At 36.6% G+C, this 27018-nt stretch overlaps 2 protein-coding genes across 3 annotated transcripts in view; one reads left to right on the top strand and one right to left on the bottom strand.

The window, feature by feature from the left end:
- Positions 1 to 298: 298 nt before the first annotated feature.
- On the top strand, positions 299 to 23779 carry C3H1orf146 (chromosome 3 C1orf146 homolog). 2 transcript variants are annotated; one of them, XM_005894676.2, is made up of 6 exons: positions 299 to 410; positions 13349 to 13455; positions 20077 to 20170; positions 21890 to 22058; positions 22470 to 22548; positions 23208 to 23779. In XM_005894676.2, exons 2-6 carry the CDS (start codon positions 13387 to 13389, stop codon positions 23340 to 23342), a joined length of 546 nt encoding a protein of 181 aa, XP_005894738.2. In that variant the 5' UTR covers positions 299 to 410; positions 13349 to 13386; the 3' UTR covers positions 23343 to 23779. The 2 variants fall into 2 exon arrangements, 1 of the variants encoding a protein (XP_005894738.2); XR_011463675.1 differs by lacking the exons at positions 299 to 410; positions 13349 to 13455; positions 20077 to 20170; positions 23208 to 23779 and having other exon boundaries at positions 21925 to 22058; positions 22199 to 22608.
- A 229-nt stretch (positions 23780 to 24008) lies between these two features.
- The window catches only part of GLMN (glomulin, FKBP associated protein), a 44403-nt gene continuing 41393 nt past the window's right edge, over positions 24009 to 27018 (bottom strand). Inside the window, exons 17-19 of the mRNA XM_014477910.2 lie at positions 25432 to 25543; positions 24353 to 24435; positions 24009 to 24245 (exon numbers count right to left, since the gene is read on the bottom strand). Of these exons, the coding sequence (XP_014333396.1) occupies positions 24135 to 24245; positions 24353 to 24435; positions 25432 to 25543 (306 nt within the window). The 3' untranslated portion in view covers positions 24009 to 24134. The remainder of the gene's footprint in view (positions 24246 to 24352; positions 24436 to 25431; positions 25544 to 27018) is intronic.

Genomic DNA, 27018 nt, shown 5'->3' with positions numbered 1-27018 from the left:
AAACAACAGAGTCCCAAGAGGAAATACCCAAACCTCTATACGTTACATTTACAGCCATTAATGAAACCGTATTTTTTCATAATTTGAATAAACTGGAGGTCACTTTGATTTTATGTTCACAGTAGTACTATACGAATTGAGCCTAAATTTAAGAAATTGTGAAAAATCAGTTCCAGGGAGCTAAATTTAACGTGAAAAGTCCCTTGCACACTTTCTCGTATAAGCGCTCCAAACAGGGAGACACGTGGGGCGTGGTTGTTAGTCTGCGGCTGCGCAGAAGCCCTGAAAGCAGAGCCTGCGGAGGCCCTGAGCGCAGAGAACGCGCCTGGGCCTCCTGCGCCGCCAAAAGGGCTTCTCCTGGAAAATTCCTGAATCTTGGGAGCAGCGGAGCTGTCACTGACAACGTGCAGGTTAGGTGTGTTTGCAAGTTTGGGAATGAGGCTGCTGATAACCTGGTTCTTCTGCCAGTGTGGTTTTTCTCAGTTTTGAAAAACCTTGAGGTAAAGATCAGCGAACAGATCTTTACCTCAGGGATTTGGCGGGTGAGAAAGGATCCTCCGTAGCCTTTTCTTCTTTTGGGAGCTATGTGGAAACGGGTTTTCTCGGCTTGTTCATGTAGGATTCGGGAACTGCTTTCTTTTCCAAACCTCTGACTTCCACCCCATGATTTATATTCTCCTTCGGTGTAATTTCTAATTTCTTCACACTTCCCACTCCTGGGAGGTTGGGGAAGGGGAGGGGACGGGGTGAGGAAGATTCTTCTAGAAAGTAGGAAATCGAAGAGGCCGTGAAGATTTGTAGGCCAGTCTCTGTCACTTGACTAGTGAGGAGACTGAGCGGTAAAGCAAGTTACAGTAAAGAGGTTATTATGCAATGTTAAATTTATTTAAATTTGGAAACTTGGGAAAGACGAAACCATAACGACAAAAGCCCAGAATATTTGGGCTTTGGACCTGGCATAAGACGCCTTTGATTTTCAGATGAGGAAACAGGCCACCTGGATCAGAAACAAAGGATTTTTTGAAACTTGGTGGCAAAGCAGTAACCAAAGTTTCAGATTCTTGTTGGTTCCTCTGGCCCCCAAATCCCACAGGGATTTGAGAATAACATAGGTAGACCTCGTGAAGGTACATTCAGTTGATTGTGTTAACAGAGTGGATTGTGTTAACACTGAGTGGAAGAACGCTTGTTAATTAATAGTGACAAGCCTGCTTGCCTCATTCCTCAGTGTTGCTTATTGCACGTGAAAAATATTCTATACATATCCAGCAAAAACCTGCAGGAACACTAAAGGCCCCTTAAAAATTATCTACCCCATTAATCCCTAATTATTTTCCAAAATGTCTGTATCAATTTACATTCTACCTACCTATGTGTAAGACTCCTTGTTGCTTCATATCCTTGTAAGTTCTTTTTTCTATTTTAATTTTTGTCACTCTTACTGCAGCTGTTCTCAACAGTTCTATGAGATAATTAAACCTGTAAAACGTGATTTAAGAGATTATTTTCTCATGACTAGTACCATTCTAGATGTATAGAAGAAAAGCAAAATCATGATATATCGTGGATATCTTAGGGGAGGGCTAGGCAAACTGTGACCCTCGAGCCAAATCTGGCCTTCCACATTTGGAGCCATGGATAGTTGTGGTTCAAGTGACTGAGAAAAATAAATCAAAGAAAAGTAATACTTGTGCTACATGGACATTATATGAAATTCATATCTTAGTGTACATAAAGTTTAAGAAATACAGTCACATTCATTTGTTTCCTTACTATCTGTAGCTTCTTTCATGAGTCATTGCAACTGAAATTATATGGCTCACAAAGCCTGAAATATTTACTCTCCAGCCTTATACAAAAAAGTTTCCTCACCTTGGTCTAATGGCATTAGAGTTTCATATCCCAGAACCCTAATTAAGAAGGCTCTCATGGGTACAACATGATACCTCCTTGTCATCTTAATATGCATGTAATTTAACTTTTTGAGTGTGTTATGAGTGAGCTTTTAAAAAGTAGGTAGAATTTTGACAGGCAGAGATCAAGGTAGTTGTTTCAGATAGAAGAAAATAGTATGGTATAGTAGTGAGGTGAGAAAGTATAGGGTTTCTTTGTTATAGGGCAGGATTGACTATATAATTTACAGGCCCAGTGTGAAATGAAAACAGAGAACCTTTTGGTTAAAACTTCACATTCTCAATAGGAGAATAATAGTGATAAACCAAGTATAGAATCCTTTTAAGTGTGGGGCCCTATGAGACTACAGATTACATGTCAGTGAAGCTGCCCCTGTTAGTGGGAAGTATTTCTGGAAAGGAAACGTGGGGCCAGACTTTGGGAAGAGGAGTTTGAATGCTAGGCTAACAAATTTGGATTTAATTTCTTAAGCTTTAGGAAACCATTGAAGTTTTCTGGACAGAAGAGTGATCTAGCTATAATTCAAGTTTTAGGAAAATTATTTGAGAAGAGTTTGTAGAATAGATTTGAAAGGAGGGTTAGGAGGTAATTAGAGTAGCTCAGGCATGAGATAATAAACATGGTACTAATTGAAAAAGGAAAAGAGCTAGATCTAGATTTGGACTCATTCACTTTTTTTTTTCATTTATTGTGGAAAGAATACTTAATATAGATCTGCCCTCTTAATAAAACTGTAAGTATATATTATAGTGTTGTATACTCCTAGGTGGCACAATAGTAAAGAATCCACTTGCCAAAGCAGGAGACATCAGGGATGTTGGTTTAGTTCTTGGGTTGGGAAGATCCTCTGGAGTAGGAAATGGCAACCCACTCCAGTATTCTTGCCTGGAAAATTCCATGGACAGAAAAGCCTGGCAGGCTACGGCCCATGGGGTCACAAAGAGTTGGACACGACTGACCTATTGAGCACATACACAGTGTTGTACAGCAGATCTCTAGAGCTCATTCATCCATAGAAGAAAATTACCTGAGTATAATAAAGGCCGTAAGTGATGAGCTCACAAGCTAGGAACATGCCCAAAGGTGAAAAAGTGAACATTTTTCCTGTTAAGACCAGGAACAAGGCAGATATGCCCACCTTTACCATTTCCATTCTGCATAAAGTACTAGAAGTCCTGGCCAGATCAGTTAGGCAAGAAAAAACTGTTAGAACTAATATATCAATTCAGTAAAGATGCAGAGTACAAAATCCACATACAAAAATCAGTTGCATTTCTGTATACAAACAACAAACTACATGAAAAGAAAATTAGGAAAATAATCCCATTTATAAAAGCACAAAAAGGGTAAAATACTTAGGAATACACTTTACTAAGGAGGTGAAAGACTTGTATACTGAAAACTACAGAATATCAATGAAAGAAATGGAAGAAACAAGTAAATGTGAAAGGTTGTTGTTGAATCACACAAATACACTGGGATTCTTGGCCCCCGGAGGAGAAGAATTCAATCCGGGGCCAGAGATGAGGTTTGATCGCTCAGAGCTTTTGTGTAATAAAGTTTTATTAAAGTATAAAGGAGATAGAGAAAGCTTCTGACATAGGCGTCAGAAGGGGGCAGAAAGAGTACCCCCTTGCTAGTGTTAACAATGAAGTTATATAATCCAAAGAATATCTGGAGGTTGTAAAGACCTCATCAGACCTACTCCCATAATTTACATTTTAAGATAACACTGTCCTCAGGCAAGATACATCCTTGTAAAGACCAGGTCTACTCCCATAATTAACATTTTAAGATAACAGAAGGTTGAATCCAAAGACTGTCCTTAGGCAGGATACATTATTGTTATATAATCCTAAGGAATGTGGAGAAAGAAAAAAGTTTGTCCTTTCTTCCTCCTTGAGAATTCCAGACCCCTCTCTCCTTGGGGACCCCTAGACTCCCTATCAACCTGCCTAGGAACTGACTCTCTCAATGGAATGATATCTTGCGTCCGTGGATTGGAAGACTTAATAACTGTTAACATGTCCAGTCTACCAAAAAGTAAACCCATTCATATTCATTCTGTAGGTATATATGCCCTTTGACATCATCCTCTCAGCCTGAATTTCCTAACATGTAAAATTATATAGTCTTTTCCTTTTCACATTTGTTGTTGAAAAACCAAAACTGAAGTTCAGCGCTCAGTTTCTTGTGTTCTCTTTTGAGCATTCCTCGCGTTATAAAATATATATATTTAAATATGTGTATATACACATTCCATATCTAATTGATCTTTTGTTTTGTGATGGTTATGTCTCTATTCTGAGAAGCCTTTAATTTTATTATCAAGTTTGAATCACTTCAGCTTCCTCTCTTTTTTCTCCAAACTGCCTGTGCTAGAAGGAAAAGCCTGGTTTGTGGATGCCAATTAAATCAAGTAACAAAATGTTTATAAACTATCTACTGTGGACTAGTATGGAGGAAGAACAAAAATTGAAATATCATTAGAAAAGGCTTCATGGAAATGCTGAGACATAATCTAAACTACAGCATAACCAAAAGATTTGAACCTTCTAAGGAGTGGAAATAACAGACATGAAATTCTGTTACTTATAAGACATGGGCCAGCTTTCTTTTGAGCACCCAAACTTTCTGTTTAAAAAAATAAAAATTACATGTTTAGAAATAACAGTCTAATGTACATTGCGCTTTTTGTTTACCAGTGTTTAGCATTTATTGAAGCTTACTATTTAATTAATGCAGTATACATTTCAATAATAATTACTACTTATTATGTGCTCTACTGTTTTACATGATTTATGTATAACACATTGATCTTCTTAATAGCCCTGTGGGGCAGGAAATATTATCCTCATTTTAAGGATGAGCAAACTGCAGCATGAAGAAGTTAAGTGATTTTCCCAAGGTCAGATCATTTACCAGTGGTAGGTAGCAGAGCCAAGGATTCAAATCAGGCAGCCTGGCTCCAGAGGCCACACTTTTAACCAGTACACTATCTTGCTACTTTATGATCTGATTTAATCCTCACAGGAATGTTGTAAAAGAGGGTGTATTCTCTGCATTTTAAATTGGAGACAGCTGAGGTTTAGAGAAGTTAAGTAACTTGCCCAAGTGCATGTCAACTGGTAAGTGACAGAACCAAGATTGGAACCTAGGGTCTTCCCTGGTGGCTCAGTCTGCCTGCAATGCAGGAGACCCAGGTTCAATCCCTGGGTCAGGAAAATCCTCTGGAGAAGGAAATGGCAACCCACTCCAGTATTCTTGCTTGGAGAATTCCATGGACAGAGGAGCCTGGTGGGCTACAGTCCATGGGGTCACAAAGAGTTGGGCATGACCTGGTGACTAACACTTTACCTTCACTCCAACCCCAGAACTTGTGCTCTTGACCATTATGTTATATTGCCCTGACAATGACTAAGACAGTCTTTTTAAGTAATTTTTTAAAAATAATTACTCATTTTGGTTGTGCTGAGTCTTCATTGCTGCCTGGGCTTTTCTCTAGAGTCTTTGTTGCTGCCTGGGCTTTTCTCTAGTTTCAGCAAATGGGAACTACTCTTCGTTGCATTGTGTTGAGATGCATGGGCTTTTCATTGTGGTAACTTCTCTTGTCGCCTAGGTTCTAGGGTACGTGGGCTTCAGTAGGTGCAGCTCCCAGACTCCAGAGCACAGGCTCAATAGTTGTGATGCATGGCCTTAGTTGCTCCACAGCATGTAGGATCTTCCTGGATCAGTGATCAAATCTGTGTCTTCTACGTTGGCAGGTGGATTCTTTACCTCTGAGTCACTAGGGAAGCCCTATCATAGTCTTTATAAAAATAAGCCTAAAACTGCATAGTCTTTATAAAAATAAGCCTAAAACCTTTAAAAAATCTAGATGCTCTTGATCCCATTTACTTTGTGTTTTGATTTTATGTTTGAGAATTCCCAGCATCTGTAGCTCCCAAAGCCATATTGGGTAGATCTCCATGCCAGATAAGTTGTGCTCTCTGAGTTTGTCTCAATTTCCAATCCAAAAAGGTATGCCTATTTGGGGCCTTCTTTTCTCCTTTAAGAACTCACCTTAGTCCTATCTTCTCCTAAATACATAGAATTTATTACTGATATATCCTCATCATGGTAATTACTGTGTTTTAAGAATATGAAAAAAAGCTGCTTCTAACAGAAATTTAGAAGATTCCTGTTTTGATAATTGCTGCTGCTGCTAAGTTGCTTCAGTTGTGTCCAACTCTGTGCGACCCCATAGACGGCAGCCCACCAGGCTCCACCATCCCTGGGATTCTCCAGGCAAGAACATTGGAGTGGGTTGCCATTTCCTTCTCCAATGCATGAAAGTGAAAAGTGAAAGTGAAGTCGCTCAGTCATGTCTGACTCTTAGTGACCCCATGGACTGCAGTCTACTAGGCTCCTCTGTCCATGAGATTTTCCAGGCAAGAGTATTGGAGTGGGGTGCCATTGCCTTCTCCAGTTTTGATAATTAGATATCTTTAATTTCATACTATTTTAAAAGATCTTACCACTTGAAAAAAGATCCTGTAGAAGCAAAGATTGTTTCCTAGTCATATAAGCAGTACAGGTTATTTTATCCAGAAGTTCAATGTATTTTTCCTTTTGGAAAATAATTGGCATGTGGTAGCTTTGGGGACCTTTTTCAATAACTGTCGAGGTGCTTCAAAAAGGTTATTTTTCACTTTTCATAATGAAAGATTAGCTTTGCTTTCTTTGCTTGATTTCAGCTGTCTGGCATTAATGTTGGTTTTCATAGCAGCAAGAGTAAGCAACTGGTAATGAAGTAGATAGAATTACTGTAGATTTCAGAGTCCCACCACTGGAAACATTTTGAATAGCTCCCGTGTTGAACACCTGTGCTTGTTTTTTTAACACACAGAATTTGCTAATTGAAAAATGATACACTCATTATTATATGTAGCTATATTGTGGTATAATCAATGTGTAATTAACTGTAGTGTATATGATTTCTGATACATTTATACACCTTTGAAATCATCACCAATCAATATAATGAACATAGCCATCATTCCCCAAAGTTTCCTCCTACCCTTTCTAATTCTTCCTTCTGTCATTATTCCTTCATCATCACCATTATGTTTTCTGTCACTGTGAATTAGTTTGCATTTTCCAGAGCTTTATACAAAGGGAATCATATAGTAATCCTTTTTTTTTTTTTTTTGGCTTCTTTTACTCAGCATAATAATTTTTTAGATCCAGGTTGTTGTGTGAATCAGTAGTTCGTTCCTTTACATTGCTGAGTAATACTAGAGTATAGATATATCACAATATCCATTCTTCTGCTGAGGGATATTTGAGTTGTTTCTAGTTGGGGGTATTATGAATAAAGCCTTCATGTTTACCTCATTGTATAGATCCAGGCTTTCTTTTGCCTTTGTAAAAATACCTAGAAGTGAAATGTCTAGATTATATGGTAGGTATATGATTAACTTTTAAAGAAATTGCCAAGATATTTTCCACACCGATTGTACCACATATCTTATGAATAGCAGTGTATGAAAGAGTTCCAGTTTCTCCACATCCTTATCAACACTTGATATTGTTGTTGTTGTTTAGTCACTTAGGTCACGTCTGACTCTCTTGTGACCCCATGGACTGTAGTTTGCCAGTTTCCTCTATCCATGAGATTTCCTAGGCAAGAATACTGGAGTCCATTACCATTTCCTTCTTCAGGGGATCTTCCTGATCCAGGGATCAAACCCAAGTCTCCTGCTTGGTGGGTGGATTCTTTACCACTGAGTCACCTGGGAAGCCCTGCCAATTAAATATAAGTGAAAGTGAAAGTGAAATCGCTCAGTCGTGTCCAACTCTTTGCAACCCCATGGACTGTAGCCTACCAGGCTCCTCTGTCCATGGCATTTTCCAGGCAAGAATACTGGAATGGGTTGCCATTTCCTTCTCCAGGAGGTCTTCCCCAACCCAGGGACCGAACCCGGGTCTCCCGCATTGTAGGCAGATGCTTTTTTAATATAAGGATTAAATATAAGGATAGGGAAAGGATTTTGTATCTCTATATCTATTGATAAGTGTATGTGTCATGCATTCTTTTTTTTCAATATATGTGTTAAGAAATTTTTTTTAATATAAGTCTTTTTTCATATAAGGATTAAATATAGGGATAGGGAAGTCTTTTTTAATATAAGGATTATATTTTCAATATATGTGTTAAGAAATTTTTTTTAATATGTCTTTTTTAATATAAGGATTAAATATAGGGATAGGGAAAGGATTTTGTATCTCTATATCTATTGACAAGTGTATGTGTCATGCATTCTTTTTTTTCAAAAAACAACTAAAGAATGCTTCTGCAAAATGAAAAAATAAATCAAGGGAAACATAGCTCTAACGTAGGAGAGAGGAGAAAGGAATTCCCAGGATGACAGCTAATGAATGAGACCCAGATCTCCAATTTATGTTGAAGAGGGAAGGCTAGAGTCTACATGAGTGAGAAGAGATCTCTAGGGGAGAAAAATGTAACTGAGGGAGTATTTGTGTTGGAGCATTTGGAAAAAAGTACTGAAAGTTTTGTAAAAGTGATTTATTATTTTGTTTTGGCTTGGTTAAAGGAGTTGACAGAGTATATAATGATGGTAATAATATAATATGTCACATTTATGTTTTCCTATGTATTATGCCACTTGATTTTCTTAACTATTCTGAGATAATAGAAAGCCTAGTGTTATTCTTCTTGTTGTTTGTCATTATACTCCCATGAAAATATGCTCAAAGACATTGAATGATCACAGTAATAGATAACAAGACTAGATCCCTCATCTAACTTGTGGTCTTTCTACTACACCATGGGTCTTCTACCAAAAAGTTGGAATGTGTGTCTTATATTATTCTCCTAAACTAATTTAATCCATCTCTGCACCTCAGATTTCTTAACACATAAGAAAGGCACATGGCAAAAACCTCCCTCTTCATGGCAGTCAACCAGTAACCCCCTTACTTGTTCCCAGTTTGCTGTGACCTTTATTTTGCTTCTGATATCTGGACTTAACTGTTTGAACTTGCTAAAAGTGCTGGGCACTGTGCTCGGCATTAGGAATACAAAGATGAATAAAACATGGTCCCACTGCTTGAGGAGCTTCCAGTGAGAAGTCTTTTCATTGAGAATACAGCTATATAAACAAATATAACTATATTAATGATTGATATAATAAAGATAAGCTTGGAGTACTATAGTTCTACAAAAGAGGAAGGTCCTAATTGCCTGTAGAGAATAGGAAAAGCACAAACTGCTTATTAAAATTACATAGGAATTGTCAAGGAGAGGAGGGGAGTTTTAGTTAAAAAATATGTAAAGGGATGAGATGTGAAAAACATTTTGTTCAGGACGACAAGTTCTTCAGAATAGCTAGAGTATTTGTAATATGTTGAAGAATGGCAGGACATGAGGCTGAATAGGAAAGAATTTGTATACCTTCAGTTTAGACTTTGTTCTATAAGCCATGGTGAATTATTGAAGGATTTTTAATTGGGGAGGAATATAATATTTATGGTTTTGAAAGGTAATTCCATGTATTGCAGAGTCAGTTGTAATTGGAAAAATTTGCGACCAGATTAAATGCCCAATTTAAATCACCCCAGTGATAATTGAAGGGTAGCAGAAATGCCACCCTAGAATATGCCTGTTTGGCGTAAGGATTATTTTGAGCTGATTATTTTTTTAAAAAAAAACAGACACAGAAGAAGCTCTGAAAATAGAGTAGAAGTTACCCTTTTGTGAAGGATATTTACATTTATGAAGGAAATCCTTTGTAGGTGTCTTCGTCTCTGTTTCTGGGAAAGTAGCAGCAGGATGATTCTAAATCACAGGAAACTCCTATCAGTGGAAATGGCACCAACCTAAATCTGCATAACAAAACTTACCCTTGGTACTGTGCCTTTCCTAATTGTTGTTCAGTTGATAATTCGTGTCTGACTCGGTGACTCCATGGATTGTAGCCCACCAGGATCCTCTGTCCATGGAATTCTCCAGGCAGGAATACTGGAATGGGTTGCCATTCCCTTCTCCAAGGGATCTTCCCGACCCAGAGATCAAACCATGGTCTCCTGCACTGCAGGCAAATTCTTTACTGTCTGAGCCACCAAGAAGTGAAGTCACTCTGTCGTGTCCGACTCTGCGACCCTGTTGACTGTAGCCTACCAGGCTTCTCTGTCCATGGGATTCTTCAGGCAAGAATACTGGAGTGGGTTGCCATTTCTTTCTCCAGGGGATCTTCCCAACCCAGGGTCTCCCACATTGCAGATAGACACTTTACCCTCTGAGCCACCAGGGAAGCCCTTCCAAAATTGGCCTCCCCCACGATGTCTTTCTTTTGTCATTAACTTAAAATGGTATTTAAGGTGGTAGCTTGAGCCATCTCAAGGATTTACTCAATTTTTCTGGGTATCTCCCATGTATACATGAGGTATACATGTTAATAAAATTCTGTTTGTGTTTCTCTTATCTGTCTTTTATAAGGGAGGGTCTAAGCCAAGAACTCAGAAGGGTAGGGTAGAAATTATTTTTCCTTCCCTATATAATTGTCAAATAAAGTGTGTCATATCTATACAAAAGAAAGTTACCCAGCCTTTACATATTTTTAAAAATATGTAAGGAAAATGCTTATGACACAATGTTAAATGAAAACACTTGAGTGTTTATAAGTCCTAAATATGAGGAGATATATTCACAGATGGAAAGTCTCAAGTTCATAAAAATTTTAGTTTTGGGACTTCTCCAGTGGCCCAGTGGTTAAGACTCCACGCTTCCACTGCAAGGGGCATGGGTTTGATCCCTCTTCAGGGAACTGAGATCTTGCATGCTATGTGGCATGGCCAAAAAAAGCTTTTTTCCAAAACTGTTTTATAGATAAATGCATTTCTAATTTTAAAAAGTCCCTTTAGTAGGGCTTTTTGTTTTGGGTTTCTTTCTTTTTTTTTTTTTGCATTTTAAATTCAGTTTTATTTAAGTTTAATGTTAATTCCATGCTGTGTTTTGAACAATACAGATTCTATATCTATGGCTCCAGTCAGATATCCAGTAGTAAAAATTAGCTTTAAGATACGTACATTGAACAAAAGAGGTTGAGGGAGCTAAGGAGGGTTAGGGGGGAGCCAAAGGGAGAAGGAAGAAGAAACAAACAATTGAACACATATGAAATCTTTTCCATACCACCTTCAGTGCTAACCTGCTTCAGAGGGAGTGTAGAAGTAAGCCGGAGTGAGCAGCCATGGATTGTTGAACTGTTACAAGCACCATGCTTTTCAGCAACATTTCAGCAGAGTTTGAAACACTTTTTACAGCAAAAACATTACAACAAACTCCCCAAACAATCTTTAACCAACAGGGTTTTTTAAAATAATTGACATGATGACTCTAAAATTTATAGGGATGAAAAATGACCAAAGGATAGCTACAGCACAACTGAAAAAGAGTTAAGATGGAGAGACTTCCCATAAAGATATCAAGACTTTTTAAAAATCTATGATAATTAAAAAAACAGTATGACATTGATTTAGGAATAAGCGAATTGAGCGACTAAATAGAATAGAGAACCCAGAAACAGGTCTGTTAATATAGAAACATTGTATGACTAAGGTGGTATTATTAATGACCAGGGGGAGAAAGGAGACTGAATAAACAGTTCTGGGACAACCAGATAGCCATATTTTCAGAAAAATGAAATTGGATCCCTACTTAAGACTCTATACAAAAAATCCGGATGAATAATTAAAGACTTAAATTTGAAAGGCCAAACTAAAAATTTAGAATACAATGAAGGAGAATATTTGACTTTGGAACAGAGAAACAAAAAAGCACTAATCATAAATGAAAAGGTTGATAAATTTGACAATATTGAAAATTTTTACTTGTGTGTATCAGATATTACCATAAAGAAGGGAAAGACAAGTACAAACTGGGAGAAAACACACATAGCTAATAAAGACTGATATCCAGAATATGTAAAGAAATCCTACAAATGAAGGAGAAAAGGAAATCTAATAGAAAAATGGATAAAACTTGTCACAGAAATGGAAATATAGCTTAAGGGTGTTTAGTCTCAATATCAGAAAAGTGCCAAATTCAGACCATAATTAAATTCAGTTTGATGCTACTAGCTTTGCAGTAATTTTCACTTTTATTGCCACCCAACTACCCCAGACATGTATATCTTCAACTTTAGTGCACTGAACAGAATAACAGAATTCTGTTACTACATCATTTTCTTTTATTATCGGGTTGCTAGTATACTGTGCTTTGTTGTGTTATTGCTGCCTAGAATGCTTTTTCTTCCCTTAGTGTAGGAATTCTTAAAATGTGGTCCCCAGGCCAGCATCAACAAGCATCACCAGTGTACTTTTTAGAAATGTCCCACCCCTGAACTTTCAAAGGACGTTTGTATAGTAAATAATTGTAAGTTAGAGATAGTTATGTTATTTGCCTCTAGAGCAGAGGGCAGGTATGCTTGCAGTCTCTTTAGAAAAGGTTGGGGCTTTCTGAGCTCTAACTTCCTTTCCTGTAGTGTAACCCCCTGTGTGTACAGATGGCTTTTGTCTCATCACCCCATGGGAACTGCCCTTGGGGAACTGCTAGAAGAAAATGGTGATACTCCTGTTGCTGTGAGTAGAAAACTGTCCTCTGTCTCTAATCCAAGAGTCTTTTGTCTTACCCTGTACCCATGAAACTCTTGCAGGTTAACTTTTGAGTTTGCAAGTAGGATAAAATTTCAGATCTTTCACATCTTTCTTCTCTAATGCTCTGAAATGGGAACCATTGCTTGTAATAATTGTTAATGGGGAGCATAATACTGAGTGAGCTCAACATGTAAAGTATAATGAGCTTCCCAGGTAGCGCGGCAGGTGAAGAATCTGCTTGCTAATGCAGGAGATGTAAGAGACGCAGGTTCAATCCCTGGGTCTGAAAGATCCCCGGAGGGCATGGCAATCTACTCCACTATTCTTGCCTGGAGAATCCCATGGACAGAGGAGTCTGATGGGGGTATAGTCCATGAAGTGAAGTGTTAGTCACTCAGTTGTGCCTGACTCTTTGCAACCCCATGGACTGCAGCTCACCAGGCTCCTCTGTCCATGGGATTTTCCAGGCAAGAATACTGGAGTGGGTAGCCATTTCCTTCTCCAGGGGATCTTTCCGACCCAGGGATTGAACTCCAGTCTCCTGCATTGCAGGCAGATTCTTTACTTACTGAGGTATAGGGTCTCAAAGAGTCGGACACAACTGAAGTGACTTTAACAAAAACAATGTATAACAAGACAGATACTCTTTTAGTGTTAAATTTTGACTGTCAAATATTCTTTAGAATGTCTCCATTACCCTAATTTTATTTCTTTCTGAAATTTACTCATTCATCAAGCAAACATTTCTATGTGTTATTTTTGCTGTTATTTTTCTCAGATTGTTGGCACTACCAGAAGCTGATTTGATCCAAAGAGATGGCTGAAAGTGATGGAAAAGAAAAAATAAAATGGACAACCACCATTATTATTAGCTCATCTCTTAAGGTAAAAGAGGCATTTGGGCCATTGATCTTGAATTTAAAATTAAGCAATAGAACAGTATTTTAAAATACCTTTAGCTTGATTATCCAAAGTTGTGTGAATCAGCAAGTATATAATCTAAAATGTATTTTAAAGATAAATTAGGAAGATCACTGCATCCATTTTCCTACTTCTCTAAATATCTCAAAGTTGGACATTTTCTTAAGTTTTTCTTTTTTTTTTTTCTCACTAAGCCTATTCTAAGAGATGTTAAATGATTCCAGAAACAACAATTCATATGAACATATATTACTTAAGGTTTTTTGGAGAAGTAAACAACAGGAACTGACCTGTCTAGACTTAGTAGCATTGAGAGGAGACTGTCCCTACAGCTTGAAGGAGGAAGGAATGGGAAGTTGAATGCCTGAGGGCAATTGATCAGTGTTTTAACTCTGCAACTAGCAGGATTATCTAACCCTTTCCCAGATGTTTATCTTATGGATACCACCTAATGTCTAGAATGAGGGGGCAAGAGATGATTCTTCATGGTAAAGAAGAGAGAGGTTAGAATAAGACATTGAGTATGATTTTTTAAATCTACCCTGTTCTTTCATTGTTGCCTCACGCTGCCCTCTGCTTTGTTGGCTCAGCCATCTAGCTCCATACCCGTTTTAAGACAGCCTTAAGTTTCACTGGAATTTTTCATGCTTCTTTTTGTTAGATTTCTGGAATCCATATTTTTCTCCCATATTTCTCGTTTTTTTTTTTTTTTTTTTTTTTCTCCTGTTTCTTTAGCTTTGTCAGCGTGATTTTAAGAGAGGAAGACAGCAACCAATTCTAATTTGCCAAAAACAACTGCTTTTATTATGTTTTATCTATCTTATTTTATGCTATGTCTCACCTTTTATGGTTTTTGTTTTGTTTTGCCTCTTTTTGTATTGATTGTTAATATTGTCTCATTTTTTTTTCTTTAGCTTTGGAAGTTATATGCTCTATTTCTGTTTTTTAATAGTTACCCTAGAAAATTTAACATACATACATACTTAGCCCCACAAAGTCCAAAGTAAATAATAAATTTTTATTGTTGTTTTTGATGTTCAGTCGCTCAGTTGTGTCTGACTCTTTACAACCTCATGCATGGACTGCAGCATCCCAGGCTCCTCTGTTCTCTACTACCTCCCAAAGTTTGCTCAAATTCTTGTCCATAGAGTGGGTGATGCTATTTAACCGTCTTATCCTCTGTTGCCCCTTCTCTTTCTGCCCTCAATCTTTCCCAGCATCAGAGTCTTTTCCAATATGTTGGCTGTTTGCATCAGGTAGCCAAAGTATTGAAGCTTTAGCTTTAGCAACAGTCCTTCCAATGAATATACAGGGTTGATTTCCTTTAGGATTAACTAGTTTGATTTCCTTGCAGTTCAAGGGACTCTCAAGAGCCTTCTCTAGTACCATAATTCAAAAGCATTAATACGTCCGTGCTCATCCTTCTTTATGTCCAACTTACATCCATACATGACTACTGGAGAAACCATAGCTTTGACTAGATGGACCTTTGTTGGCAAAGTGTGTCTTTGCTTTTTAATATGCTGTCTAGGTTTGTCAAAACTTTCCTCCAAGAAGCAAGTGTCTTTTAATTTCATGGCTATAGTCACTGCAGTGATTTTGGAGCCTAAGAAAATAAAATCTGTCTCTGCTTCCACTTTTTTCCCTTCTGTTTGCCATGAAGTGATGGGACTGGATGCCATGATCTTGTTTTTTTTAATGTTGAGTTTCAGGCCAGCTTTTTCAGTCTCCTCTTTCATCCTCATCAAGAGGCTCCTTAGTTCCTCTTCACTTTCTGCCATCAGAGTGGTATCATCTCCATATCTGAGGTTGTTGATATTTCTCCTGGCAATCTTGATTCCATCTTGGGCTTCACCCAGCCTGGCATTTTGCATGATGTACTGTGCATGTAGGTTAAATAGGATGACATTATACAGCCTTGTCATACTCCTTTCCCAATTAGGAACCAGTCCATTGTTCCATGTCTGGTTTTAACTGTTGCTTCTTGACCCGCATACAGGTTTCTCAGGAGACAGATAAGGTGGTCTGGTACTCCCGTCTCTAGTAATTTTCCAGTTTGTTGTGATCCACACAGTCAGTTTTCAGCATAGTCAGTGAAGCAGCAGTAGATGTTTTTCTGGAACTCCCTTGCTTTTGCCATGATCCAACGAACATTGACAGTTTGATCTCTGGTTCCTCTGCCTCTTTGAAATCCATCTTGGAATCCATCTGAAAGTTCTTGGCTCACCTACTGCTGAAGCCTAGCTTGAAAGATTTTGAGCATAACCTTGCTAGCATGTGAAATGAGCACACTTGTACGGTATTTTGAACATTCTTTGGCATTACCCTTCTTTGGGATTGGAATGAAAACTGACCACTTCCAGTCCTAAGGCCTTCTTATCTCTCCTTGCTATTCTCTGGAACACCGCATTTTTGGGGGTGTATTTTTCCCTTTCTCCCTTGCTTTTCACTTCTTTCTTCAGCTATTTGTAAAGCCTCCTCAGACAACCACTTTGCCTTCCTGCATTTATTTTTCTTTGGAATGGTTTTGGTCACTGCTTCCTGTACAATGTTATGAACCTCTGTCCATAGTTCTTCAGGCACTCTATCTACCAGATCTAAATCTTTGAACCTATTCATCACCTCCACTGTATAATCATAGGGATTTGATTCAGGTCATACATGAATGGCATTGTGCTTTTCCCTACTTTCTTCAATTTAAGCCTGAATTTTGCAATAAGGAGTTTAAGATCTGAGCCACAGTCAGCTCCAGGTCTTGTTTTTTGCTGACTATATAGAGCTTCTCCATCTTTGGCTACAAAAAACATAAATCAGTTTGATTTTGGTGTTGATCATCTGGTGATGTCCATGTATAGACTCATCTCTTGGGTTGCTGGAAAAGGCTGTTTGCTACTTATCTTTCTCTTACATGACAAATCTTAGAATTCTAATTCCAATCACCCTCTTCTGCATTGTATTTGTTGTTATCATATAGTTTAAATTCTCTCAATTTTTTAACTCCACAAAACATTATTATTATTTTCTAAAGTTAGTAATTATTTAGATTTACTCATGTCTTTGTTACTTTCTTTGCTCTTCTTCTGTTGGCCCAAACCTTCTGTTTTGGATCATTTTCCTTTTAATCTGAATAATATAATTTAGAAATTACCTCAATGAGGACCATCTCAGTCTTCCTCTCAAAATACAGTTGACGCTTGAACAACGTGGGGGTTATAGGCACTGATTCTTGCACAGTTGAAAACTCACCTTTAACTTTACATTTGGCCCATTGTATCAGCAGCTCTGTGTGTGAGGATTCAGTGAACCTCAGATTGTGTAATATATGTATTTATTGAAAAAAATCTACATATAAATGGACCCACACAGTTCAAATCCATGTTGTACAAGAATCTACTATATTTTTGTTTCCCCCTTGATCTTGAAAGATGTTTTAAAAATCAATTTAACTGAGGTGGGACTTACATACAATAAAATACACACATTTTAAGTGTAAGCTTAATGAATTTAGACAAATGTGTATACCTGTGTAACCATCACCCCAGAATATATAGAACGTTTTCATCACTCCAGAAAATTACTTCATGCCCTTTTATAATCAGTCCTTTATCCAGTTCCCTGCCTCAAGCAACTGTTGATCTGATTTATCTCAGATTTATAGTAAGTTTTGTCTGTTGTAGTTGTTCAGTTGCTCAGTCATGTCCAACTCTTTGCAACCCCATCAACTGCAGCACGCCAGGCTCCCTGTCCTTCACTATCTCCTGTAGTTTGCTCAGATTCATGCCCACTGATCGGTGATGCTGTCTAACCATCTCATCCTGTGCCGCCCCCTTCTTCTTTTGCCTTCAATCTTTCCCAGTGAAAGTGAAAGTCACTCAGTCATGTCCAACTCCTTGAGACCCCATGGACTGTATAGTCCAGGGAATTCTCCAGGCCAGAATACTGGAGTGGGCAGTAGTTCCCTTCTCCAGGGGATCTTCCCAACCCATGGATCGAACCCAGGTCTTCCGCATTGAGGGCAGATTCTTTACCAGCTGAGCCACAAGGGAAGCCCAGTCTTTCCCAGCATCAAGGACTTTTCTAGTGAGTCATCTCTTTGCATCAGGTGGCTAAAGTATTAGAGCTTGTTTCTCCATCAGTCCTTCCAGTGAATATTCAGGGTTGATTTCCTTTAGGATTGACTGGTTTGATCTGTTACATCCTTTTATATAATTTCTAATTTTTTACCAAAATTCTCAATCTTGCATTTTATCTCCTTGAATATAGTAAATAGCTATTTTAAGGTACACATGTAACTTTACTGTATGTCCTGTTACTGTTTCTATTACTTGTTGTTTCTCATAGTTCTCTTTTCATGTAATTTTGTCTCTTTATATGTTTGATTATTTTTGATTGTTGGAATTTGTATTTGAAAAAAAAGTGTTTGTAGAAATTATTTGAGGCCTAGAATAGTGTTATATTCCTCTAGAGAAACCTTAATTCTGAGAGAAAATTAAACCTTTAATTCTCTAAGCAGGGTTTCCAGATAAAATATAGGACACTCAGTTAAACTTAAAAGTTTCAGGTAAATAATGAATTTAGTTTAAGTTCAGCCCAAATATTGCATGGGACATACTTATATTAATACTAAAATATCATGTTTATCTGAAATTGAAATTTAACTGGATGTTTTATATTTTTATTTGCAACTGGATGTTCTATATTTTTATTTGCTGATGTGGCCACCCAGCTTCTATTGTATATAATAAAGGAGCTTATGTCCTGTTCATTTCAGTGATACTTGTTATGTTTGAATTGAGAAAATATTCAGATAATTTTCTTTGTTCTGTAGCTGCAGTGAGGAGACCTAATTGAGAAGAGTTGCTCTAGGGAGTGCTTCTGCAAGGTGCTTGGGAACACTAGTAATACAGTATCACTTTAATCCAATTTTAGGGATTGAAATGGTTTGAAGCTAGGCTGCAGCCCCTGTGAGAGCTGTTCCACTTTTGTCAAATGCTCTCTTCAGCCTCTCATCTGTCTCTTCCTGAATTGACAGATGCCCTCAGGGGAGAAAATGGCCTAAATGCCTATCTCTTATCTTTGAATTTCTGTATAGGTCTTGGTCTTGTAATTTTTCACTATCCTGCTAGCTCTCTGATGCATTCAAGCAGATTTTTAAAAAATTTCCAGCTTTTCTAGATGCTTTCAGCAGGAGAGTTGACCTAAATTACTTAATCTGCCATCACTGGAAGCAATATATAATTTGAAAACAGCAGAAAACTCATGGGAAGAGTCTTAATTGAACTCTAGGTCAGAATCTGTTTGAGTAGCATAAAATACTCTATCTTTAGGAAGGAATCAAGTATTTGGTACCTAATTCCAACCTGTGTACTTAAAATATACACAGGCAAATATATAATAATAATGAGGCAAAATATAAAATGTAAGGGATTTCTATCTACTTGGAGACTAACAAGCTTGAGTTTTAACCAGTCAGTAAATACTATGAACCACTTATATTTTAATGCTTTGCTCAGTCGCTTCAGTGGTGTCCAACTCTTTGCAACCCAGTGAACTGTATCCCGCCAGGCTCCTCTGTCCATGGGATTTTCCCAGCAAGAGTACTGGAGTGGGTTGCCATGCCCCTCATCCAGGGGATCTTCCTCTTGTGTCTTCTGCATTGCAGGCAGATAATGAATGCTAAGCCACTGGGGAAGTGCTTTAGGCAATATCTAATTGTTAATAGCTTCTTTTATAACTGTACCACTTAAAGATTTGATCATTGAGACACTAAATGTGGTCCCTCTATGGAGAAAAAAACTTAAAAAAAAAAGTAAAAATATTTAGTTCTCCTGGAATAAACTGTGGGTTTGGAAATGAGTTGTGTTACTACGGCTGTTACTTAAGGAAAAAATTAAGGACAATATGAAAGAATTTAAACTATAAGAGCAAACACAAACTTCTTTTTAAAAAACAACTTAAAGATGGATTCTGACATGCATTAATGAATAAATAGAAGGTGACGTGTTTCTTAGATGTGGTGTGTTAGATGACTGACACAACCGTGAAGTGCCGTACAGAAAACTACAAAGACAATCAATTCTCCAGTTCATCTGTTTACAGTTACCTTTAGTAAACTTTTCAAATGTTGTAAGCACTTAGGTGAGTTAGAAAATATGTATGAAGACAATAGGACTTTTGGTTTAAATACTAAGCATCTAATTTCTAGGCCTCAAATATTTCTAATTTCCTATTTATCCACATAATTATGGGTATGTGAAGAATCCATCTTCAAGTTGCTTTTTAAAAAGAAGTTTGTGTTTGCCCTTATAGTTTAATTCTTTAATATTGTCCTTAGTTTCTTCCCTAGGTAACATAACTAGTACACAACTCATTTCCAAACCCATAGTGTATTTCAGGAGAACTAAATATTTTTAGTTTTTTTTAAGTTTTTTTCCTCCATAGAGACAGCACATTTAGTGTCTCAATGATCAAATCTTTAAGTGTACAGTTATAAAAGAAGCTATTAAACTTCATGTTTTTTCATTAACTTTAATTAACTATTAAAAAGATGTTTTAAGTCTGTATTTCTAAAAATTTTTTTTTAAGAGTTATGAAGTTGCAGCTGCCCTAGAAAATCGAAGCCACAAGGTTAGGTATTCCGATTCAGTGGAGAATGGATCAATTATATTTTCTCTCTCTGGTACAGTATATTTGCTGACTTCCTTGATTTAAGTTTGTTAATAAATACGTGCACGTAAATTCTAATTATTCAGTAGTTCAGTAACGAAGTAATAAGCTTAAGGTGTTATTTTTTGGGAAAGGTGAATGTGTAATAAAACTTTGTTATTCCTGCAAAAGCAGTACATGTGGCCAATTACAAAATACATTCCTTTTTAGATTACAATTGTTGAACTAAAGTTAAATCACTGAAGTCTAGTAGAGGATGGTACAAACTACTTGCTTTGAAACTAACATGAAAGTACAACAAAGCCACCCTCCCTAACAATCAACATTTAAAATATTACTCATATTAATGAAGAAGCTAGCATCATATTGATCAAAATCCATATATAAAAACAATGCAGGATGTAAAGCAGTCATCCTTCAATTAAAAAAATTAGGTGGGAAAAAAAAACAATATAGGAGAATGTTTTTCATGATTTTGTACAAGAGTTTACTGAACATAATATAAACAAATACTAACTAAAAGAACCAAATGGGGACACATGTTCCTGAAATCATAAAACTATACAACTCTGAGTCATAGGCAAAGGAATTAGATTAGGATATGAGAAAACTGGGGACATGGGAAGGGGGCAGCTCTACTTGTGCTTAGAAAATGACAGAAGTGTTAAGATGTGGAGGTAAAGGATTTTATTAGAATGGTTATGAATAGACCAGTTCTCTAACAGAGATTTTGGAAGACAAGCACTTTCAAAAGCTCCTAGAGATAGACATCCAAGCTGAAAATGGTCCAACCTCACATTCATCCTTCCTGGTTGGATAGAGAGCCCTCTAGAGAGAAGTAAAATATTTTTGGTAAATACCTACTCTGTTGTATGCTTTGGTCACTTTATATACATTCTCTTATTTAATCCTTTTAACAAACCTATCAAAGAACTATTATTCCAGCCTTACAGATGAGGTAATTTAGATTCAGAAAGGTTATATAAATTTTTAGCGTTCATTCAATTAGTATAATCACATAGTTATTTACTTCCTGAGATTGTGTCTTCCACTCATCTTTTAAAGAGCTAATCAGATTAAGCTTCTCTTCTGGACCATTCTTTTTTTGGGAGGTTGGGGGAAGACTGCCACATGGCATGCAGGATCTTAGTTTCCCGACCAGGGATCGAACCTGTGCCCTCTGCAGTGGAAGCACTGAAACCTAACCAGCGGACTACTAGGGAAGCCTTCTGGAGCATTCTTCTACACTTGATACTGTTTCAGAGACCCTAGATATCTGCTCCTGAGTGTGTTAATTTATATAATGGTTTACGTTATGATACAAAAGATTCTCCAAGGAATAACTAAAAGTTTGCTTAAAACTACTTTTCTTTAGTTGATTTCCAGCTTTTAAAAATTATAACATGAAAAATGAACATGTAACTAAAATTAGGCCTTACTTTCATTGTGGATAGTGCCTTAAAGGAAAAAAAAAATGGTTACTGACCCAGAAAGGGTTCTCCCCTTAAATATTTAGATTGTCATCCTTTTATTACAGAGCACTTCAAAGAACTACCTAATTATTTTGCTGTGTAAGACTTTTGTTATAGTGATTTCCATCTGTTATGGGTTTAAGGCCTGGACACTTACATATATGTTTAACTTATAGTTATTTTTGTTGATTTTACTAAATTTATAAAAAATTTTATTAATGTGACAAAGTGACATTTTATATTACATTCACCTCTCCTAGGAGTTGCATTTTTATTGATGGATGCTAGAGAATGCTTTATGTCTGCTGAAGAAACATTTCTAGCCAAAATTGAGAAGTTTATTAACATTCACCAAAATAGTTTTTTGGTTCTGTTTGCTGCCCTGCATGGACCTGAAGAATGGAAACTGATGTTCAGGATTCAGCAGAGGTATGGACAGTAACACTACAGACCTGTTTTCCTTAAGTTATTTTATGTACTTCAGTTCTGAATTGTTTCAGGCAAGTGAATTATGTTTTGCCAAAAGATAAACTTTATAATGTTAACCTTTCATTTTTAATACAACGCAGGCCAAAGAGCTCTTCTATGAATGAGGGTGACAAGTTTCAGAATGCATGCTGATTTATGGAATTCTTCAGCAAGACTAAATCAGAAGTGGAACACTTTTTAGTCAATTAAGTTCTGGTTTTAAAGCCATATTAAATCCTCTGTGGAATAAGGCAGGCATGAATGAATAAACAAATGACAAACAATAAAGGATTTTTGTCTCTTCTTTCCACTTAGGATAACAAATTTAAGTCATATGATCTATTTAACTTAAACGATTTTTTTCTCCCCCAGATTCCTGGGTAGTAACTTACGGATACTTCCAGTACACAACACAGTAAATGCGATTAATCTTATGTGCACCATAGCTAAGGTAAGTCACCTGAGGAAAATGACATACATACATACACACTGATAAACTTTGAGATTCTTCATTTCAAAGTGCATTCCCTATTCAATGGAACTGACAAATATTGTTTCCCTTAGAGAAGTTGCTATTTCCAAACACATGCAACTCTTTCCCAAGCCTGAACTTGGCCTCTCAAGTCTTCTCAATTCCAGTAGCAACTATCAGAATCACTCATTTACGTCAAAAGATCATTTGGTCATATATACATTGTGTTGGCCCTACTGGTTACTTAAATCTTCTTTCAAATTCTCAAGTATAAATATTGGTAGTCATGAACTGTCAGAGTGCAAACATGCTATTTTATAACTTGACTAGTTTCCACTGTTCTTTTCATGCTTGTTCTCCATAAAGTGTGCTCCCAACTCCCATAGGCAGAGTTAGGTGTTCCTTACTCTTTTACTTGGAACAGATCCCTGTTGAAGCAATTCTTAATAGTATTCTACTTTTCTGGTTTGCATGTTTGAAATTCCATAAAGACAAATATCAGGTATTTTTCTATTACTCTAATAACTCATACATAGTACTGATTAATACTTGTTGAATAAGTTAGGTATTTCATGATGTGACCCTGTAAAAAATACCTTATTTCTTAAATAATGTTGCATGTTTGTATCTTCTTCCAGATCACCTCCAAATCATACATAGATAGCATCTGCTACAGAATGATAACAACTAAAGCTTACATCATTGAGCAAAGTCCTGTGTGGAAAACACTTCAAAAGATAAAACTGAGTAGTGATACATTTAACCCAAATTAGATTATCAACTATAAATGTTCTTTGGGAAGGATATTAAAATAAAATACATATAATTAAAAATGATTTTACTTTCAGAGTTCTGTTAATTCCTTTAATAATGTTCAAAAAATATTGGTACATGTATATAAAACTTAGATTGAAGCTTCTTAATGATACAAATTAAGTTGGAAGAAGAAATGTTTAATTGCAAATAAGCAGCCCCTTGGGTTAAAGAAAAAGTCATATATACCTTTTTATAATACAAGCCACTATTTCTAAAATTAATCTTCACAGGTACTTTTACACTGTAACTACTGCTGGAAAGCTGGTGATAGAGGACTCTGCCCTCTAAGACTCCTGAGGCAGGGAAAAAAAGGGAAATTAGGAGTAGTACACAGACTCAGAATTTTTCTCTAAGCTCCTACAGTGCTATGATAGCCAGTTTAACACTAGGAGTTCTAAAATAGCATCTAACTGGAACATAAAGTGTATCAGAATTTTTATAAACTCACAACTGTATGGATAAAGGTAATTCCAGTACATTTTATGAAATCATAAAATTATTGATTCGTTATTAGATTTTTCAACAGTAGTATTTAAAATACACATGGGCATTATTTACCATATAGATACCTTTTTAAAAGGAAACAATGCTACTGATCCATAATGTGTCACTGCTGAAACAGATAAGTAAGAGAAGCTACATTTATTTTCAGTGTGTTTTACAGAAAAACTTCTATAAAGGTATTAAATAAACCATAATGAAAAATATAGTGTATTACTAGTTTTTATTTAGGAGATGGAGCTTTCACTTTATCCCATATTTTCCTCAGAGGTAGACTTTGTTTTTGTTTCAATGAGTTCTTCTACTCGAGCCAAAACACTTTCAATCAAATCAAATGTGAAAAGAGCTGAATGTAGGACCTATAATGCCAAGAAAAATTGGTTACTAAGGCTGCGTTTAAAACAAAGCAAAGCAAAAAAGAGAAAAGAGTTCAGTTGGATGTAGCTTAGGAAAATTTCATATCTACCTTAAGTTGCATTTCAGGAGGCATATTTGGGATCTCTTCTCTACCTACATTTAGTGAACAATGATCTTTAGACTTCTGGACTTCTATAAGAGAAGGAAAAAACCGTGTCACACTTAACCATTAAAAACTCTCAGATTTCAATAATAAATTTATAATTTGTTTACTAACTTAAATGCCAGTTATTTGTGTAAATTAAGTCTTATGGTTTTAATAGCTAGTTGTGTTGTTTAGTTGCCAGGTCATGTCCGACTCTTGGACTGTAGCCTGCTTGCTAGGTCCTTTGTGGGATTTCCCAGGCAAGAATCCTGGAGTGGGTTGCTATTTCCTTCTCCAGGGGATCTTTCTGACCCAGGATTGAACCCATATCTCCTGCATTGGTAGGCAGATTCTTTACCACTGAGCCAACCAGGAAGATTTAATAGCTCAGGGTATGCTAAAATCTGGTTGTGAACAAATAAAAATATCAAAATTCTGTAACATGTGAATTAATGTTTCTTCAGGTGAATAGCATTATTTTGGCATGTACAAGATGAATGAAACTTTTGTCAACATAAAATCAGAATTATAACCTGTCACACTAAGACAAAATTTTTATTTATAGTGATGTCTGCACAAATACCACCATAGTTATATAGAAAAGATTACAAGATTATTAGAACTGCTGACTTTAAAAAGTAATTCTGGACCTAAGATTCTTGTTTGTAATTTGTACAAATTTAGTGGAGGTCGAGATTTAGTAAAGATATCATGGGGGATGGACCCCTCAATACTGAAAGAAGTACAATGGTATCCAAACAGAAATATTTGTGATACAATTAGTTTCTAATCAGAACTTGAGGTTTTAAACCAGACTATGCTCCAGTTTGGTTTAAATATTTAACCCAATTTCAGTATTAATTGGAATATATATTCACAAAGAATCATTTTAGTTATAAATAAAATGACTCAGTTGTCATGGTTCCTTGTTGGCTATAAGTTAGACAAGTACAAGATAAAGTTCTTTATTTGGAATATAAATGAGTTTAAAAAATCTGACTAATTTTTAGGCTTAACTGGAAATGAAATTTTACATTACCAACCTTGGCTATTCTTAATTTCTGCTTCATAATGTGCTTTTGACATATTGAGTCCTGTATGGAGGGGCTTTAAGAAATTATTCTCAATCTTTTCAAGTTCTGTCCACAAACCAGTCTGTTTGGAAGAATTAATGAAACAATTAGTTATTTCATTCAAGATTTACTGTCGTCTAGTATTAAACATTAAAAGATGTTTACTCCTTGGAAGGAGTTATGACCAACCTAGATAGCATATTCAAAAGCAGAGACATTACTTTGCCAACAAAGGTCTGTCTAGTCAAGGCTATGGTTTTTCCAGTGGTCATGTATGGATGTGAAAGTTGGACTGTGAAGAAAGCTGAGCACCAAAGAACTGATGCTTTTGAACTGTGGTGTTGGAGAAGACTCCTGCGAGTCCCTTGGACTGCAAGGAGATCCATCCTAAAGGAGATCAGTCCTGGGTGTTTATTGGAAGGACTGATGCTGAAGCTGAAACTCCAATACTTTGGCCACCTCATGCAAAGAGCTGACTCACTGGAAACGACCCTGATGCTGGGAGGGATTAGGGGCAGGAGGAGAAAGGGACGACAGAGGATGAGATGGCTGGATGGCATCACTGACTCAATGGTCGTGAGTTTGGGTAAACTCCGGGAGTTGGTGATGGACAGGGAGGCCTGGTGTGCTGTGATTCATGGGGTCTCAAAGAGTCAAACACGACTGAGCGACTGAACTGAGTATTAAACAAGTGCTGAGTGTTGGAGAAACAGAAATGAGGAAGACATGATCTTTGCCTTTCAGAGTAGAGTAGACTGTTTATTAGTACATTCATTACTACATCTAGTTATTGTATGTACATACAAATCAAAACAAAAACGCACTTGTTTAGCATATTCATTTTGTCATTTGGACAGCTTCTGGTTTTGAGATCTGTAACTTCCAAGTTTTATCCATGAGAAAATTATCTGAAAATAATCCACGTAGTCTGAGACATTTCTCTTATAAACCATCCCCATAATGACTCTATGTTGTAAGTCCCCTTCAACTCCTTATCTTTCAAATGATATCCTTGTCACAGATCTAGTGCCAGAGGATTCTATTCCTTCTCTATTGATGGAAACTTCTAACACAAAGCTGACTTAAGACTTTCTTGGTGATCAATAAAGATGGAGATTTTACCTGTCTGGGACAGCTTAGGATTATTTTGTCATTCGTATTAAAGATTTTTGTTCTAAGAGCATTTCTTCCTATAGTACTAAAAGGGAATCATAAAGTCTTAGTTGTTGTTTTTTTTTTAAGAAGAAAAAGAAAATTCATTCGTATTGCTCAGTTTCCAGTTACTTATTACAAAGGAAAGTAGCTTAGGCAAAAAATGAAAACTTAGGAATCCAATTATCTTTAACTAGAACTGGATCATATGAAAACCTATTTTGTAATTGAGCTTATTTTGATCCAAGTACTATATAACATTTAACATATACAGCTCTCAAAAATAAAGTCTACACATATCTGTGTTGAATAATTTATAATTTTACTGTCACATATATCCCTTTAATTTAAATCTGTCCTTTCTCATTATTCCTATATTATGAGGAAAAGTGGAGTTCTTGAGGA

This window comes from Bos mutus, chromosome 3 (genome assembly GCF_027580195.1).
Source record: "Bos mutus isolate GX-2022 chromosome 3, NWIPB_WYAK_1.1, whole genome shotgun sequence".
NCBI lineage: Eukaryota > Metazoa > Chordata > Mammalia > Artiodactyla > Bovidae > Bos > Bos mutus.
This window is presented reverse-complemented; position numbering and strand designations above follow the sequence as displayed.

Coding starts and splice junctions, on each gene's coding strand:
- C3H1orf146 (XM_005894676.2), top strand. CDS start 13,387: ATGGCTGAAAGTGATGGAAAAGAAAAAATAAAATGGACAACCACCATT. Junction 20,171..21,889: donor AATTATATTTTCTCTCTCTG/GTACAGTATATT, acceptor CACCTCTCCTAG/GAGTTGCATTTTTATTGATG. Junction 22,549..23,207: donor TTATGTGCACCATAGCTAAG/GTAAGTCACCTG, acceptor ATCTTCTTCCAG/ATCACCTCCAAATCATACAT.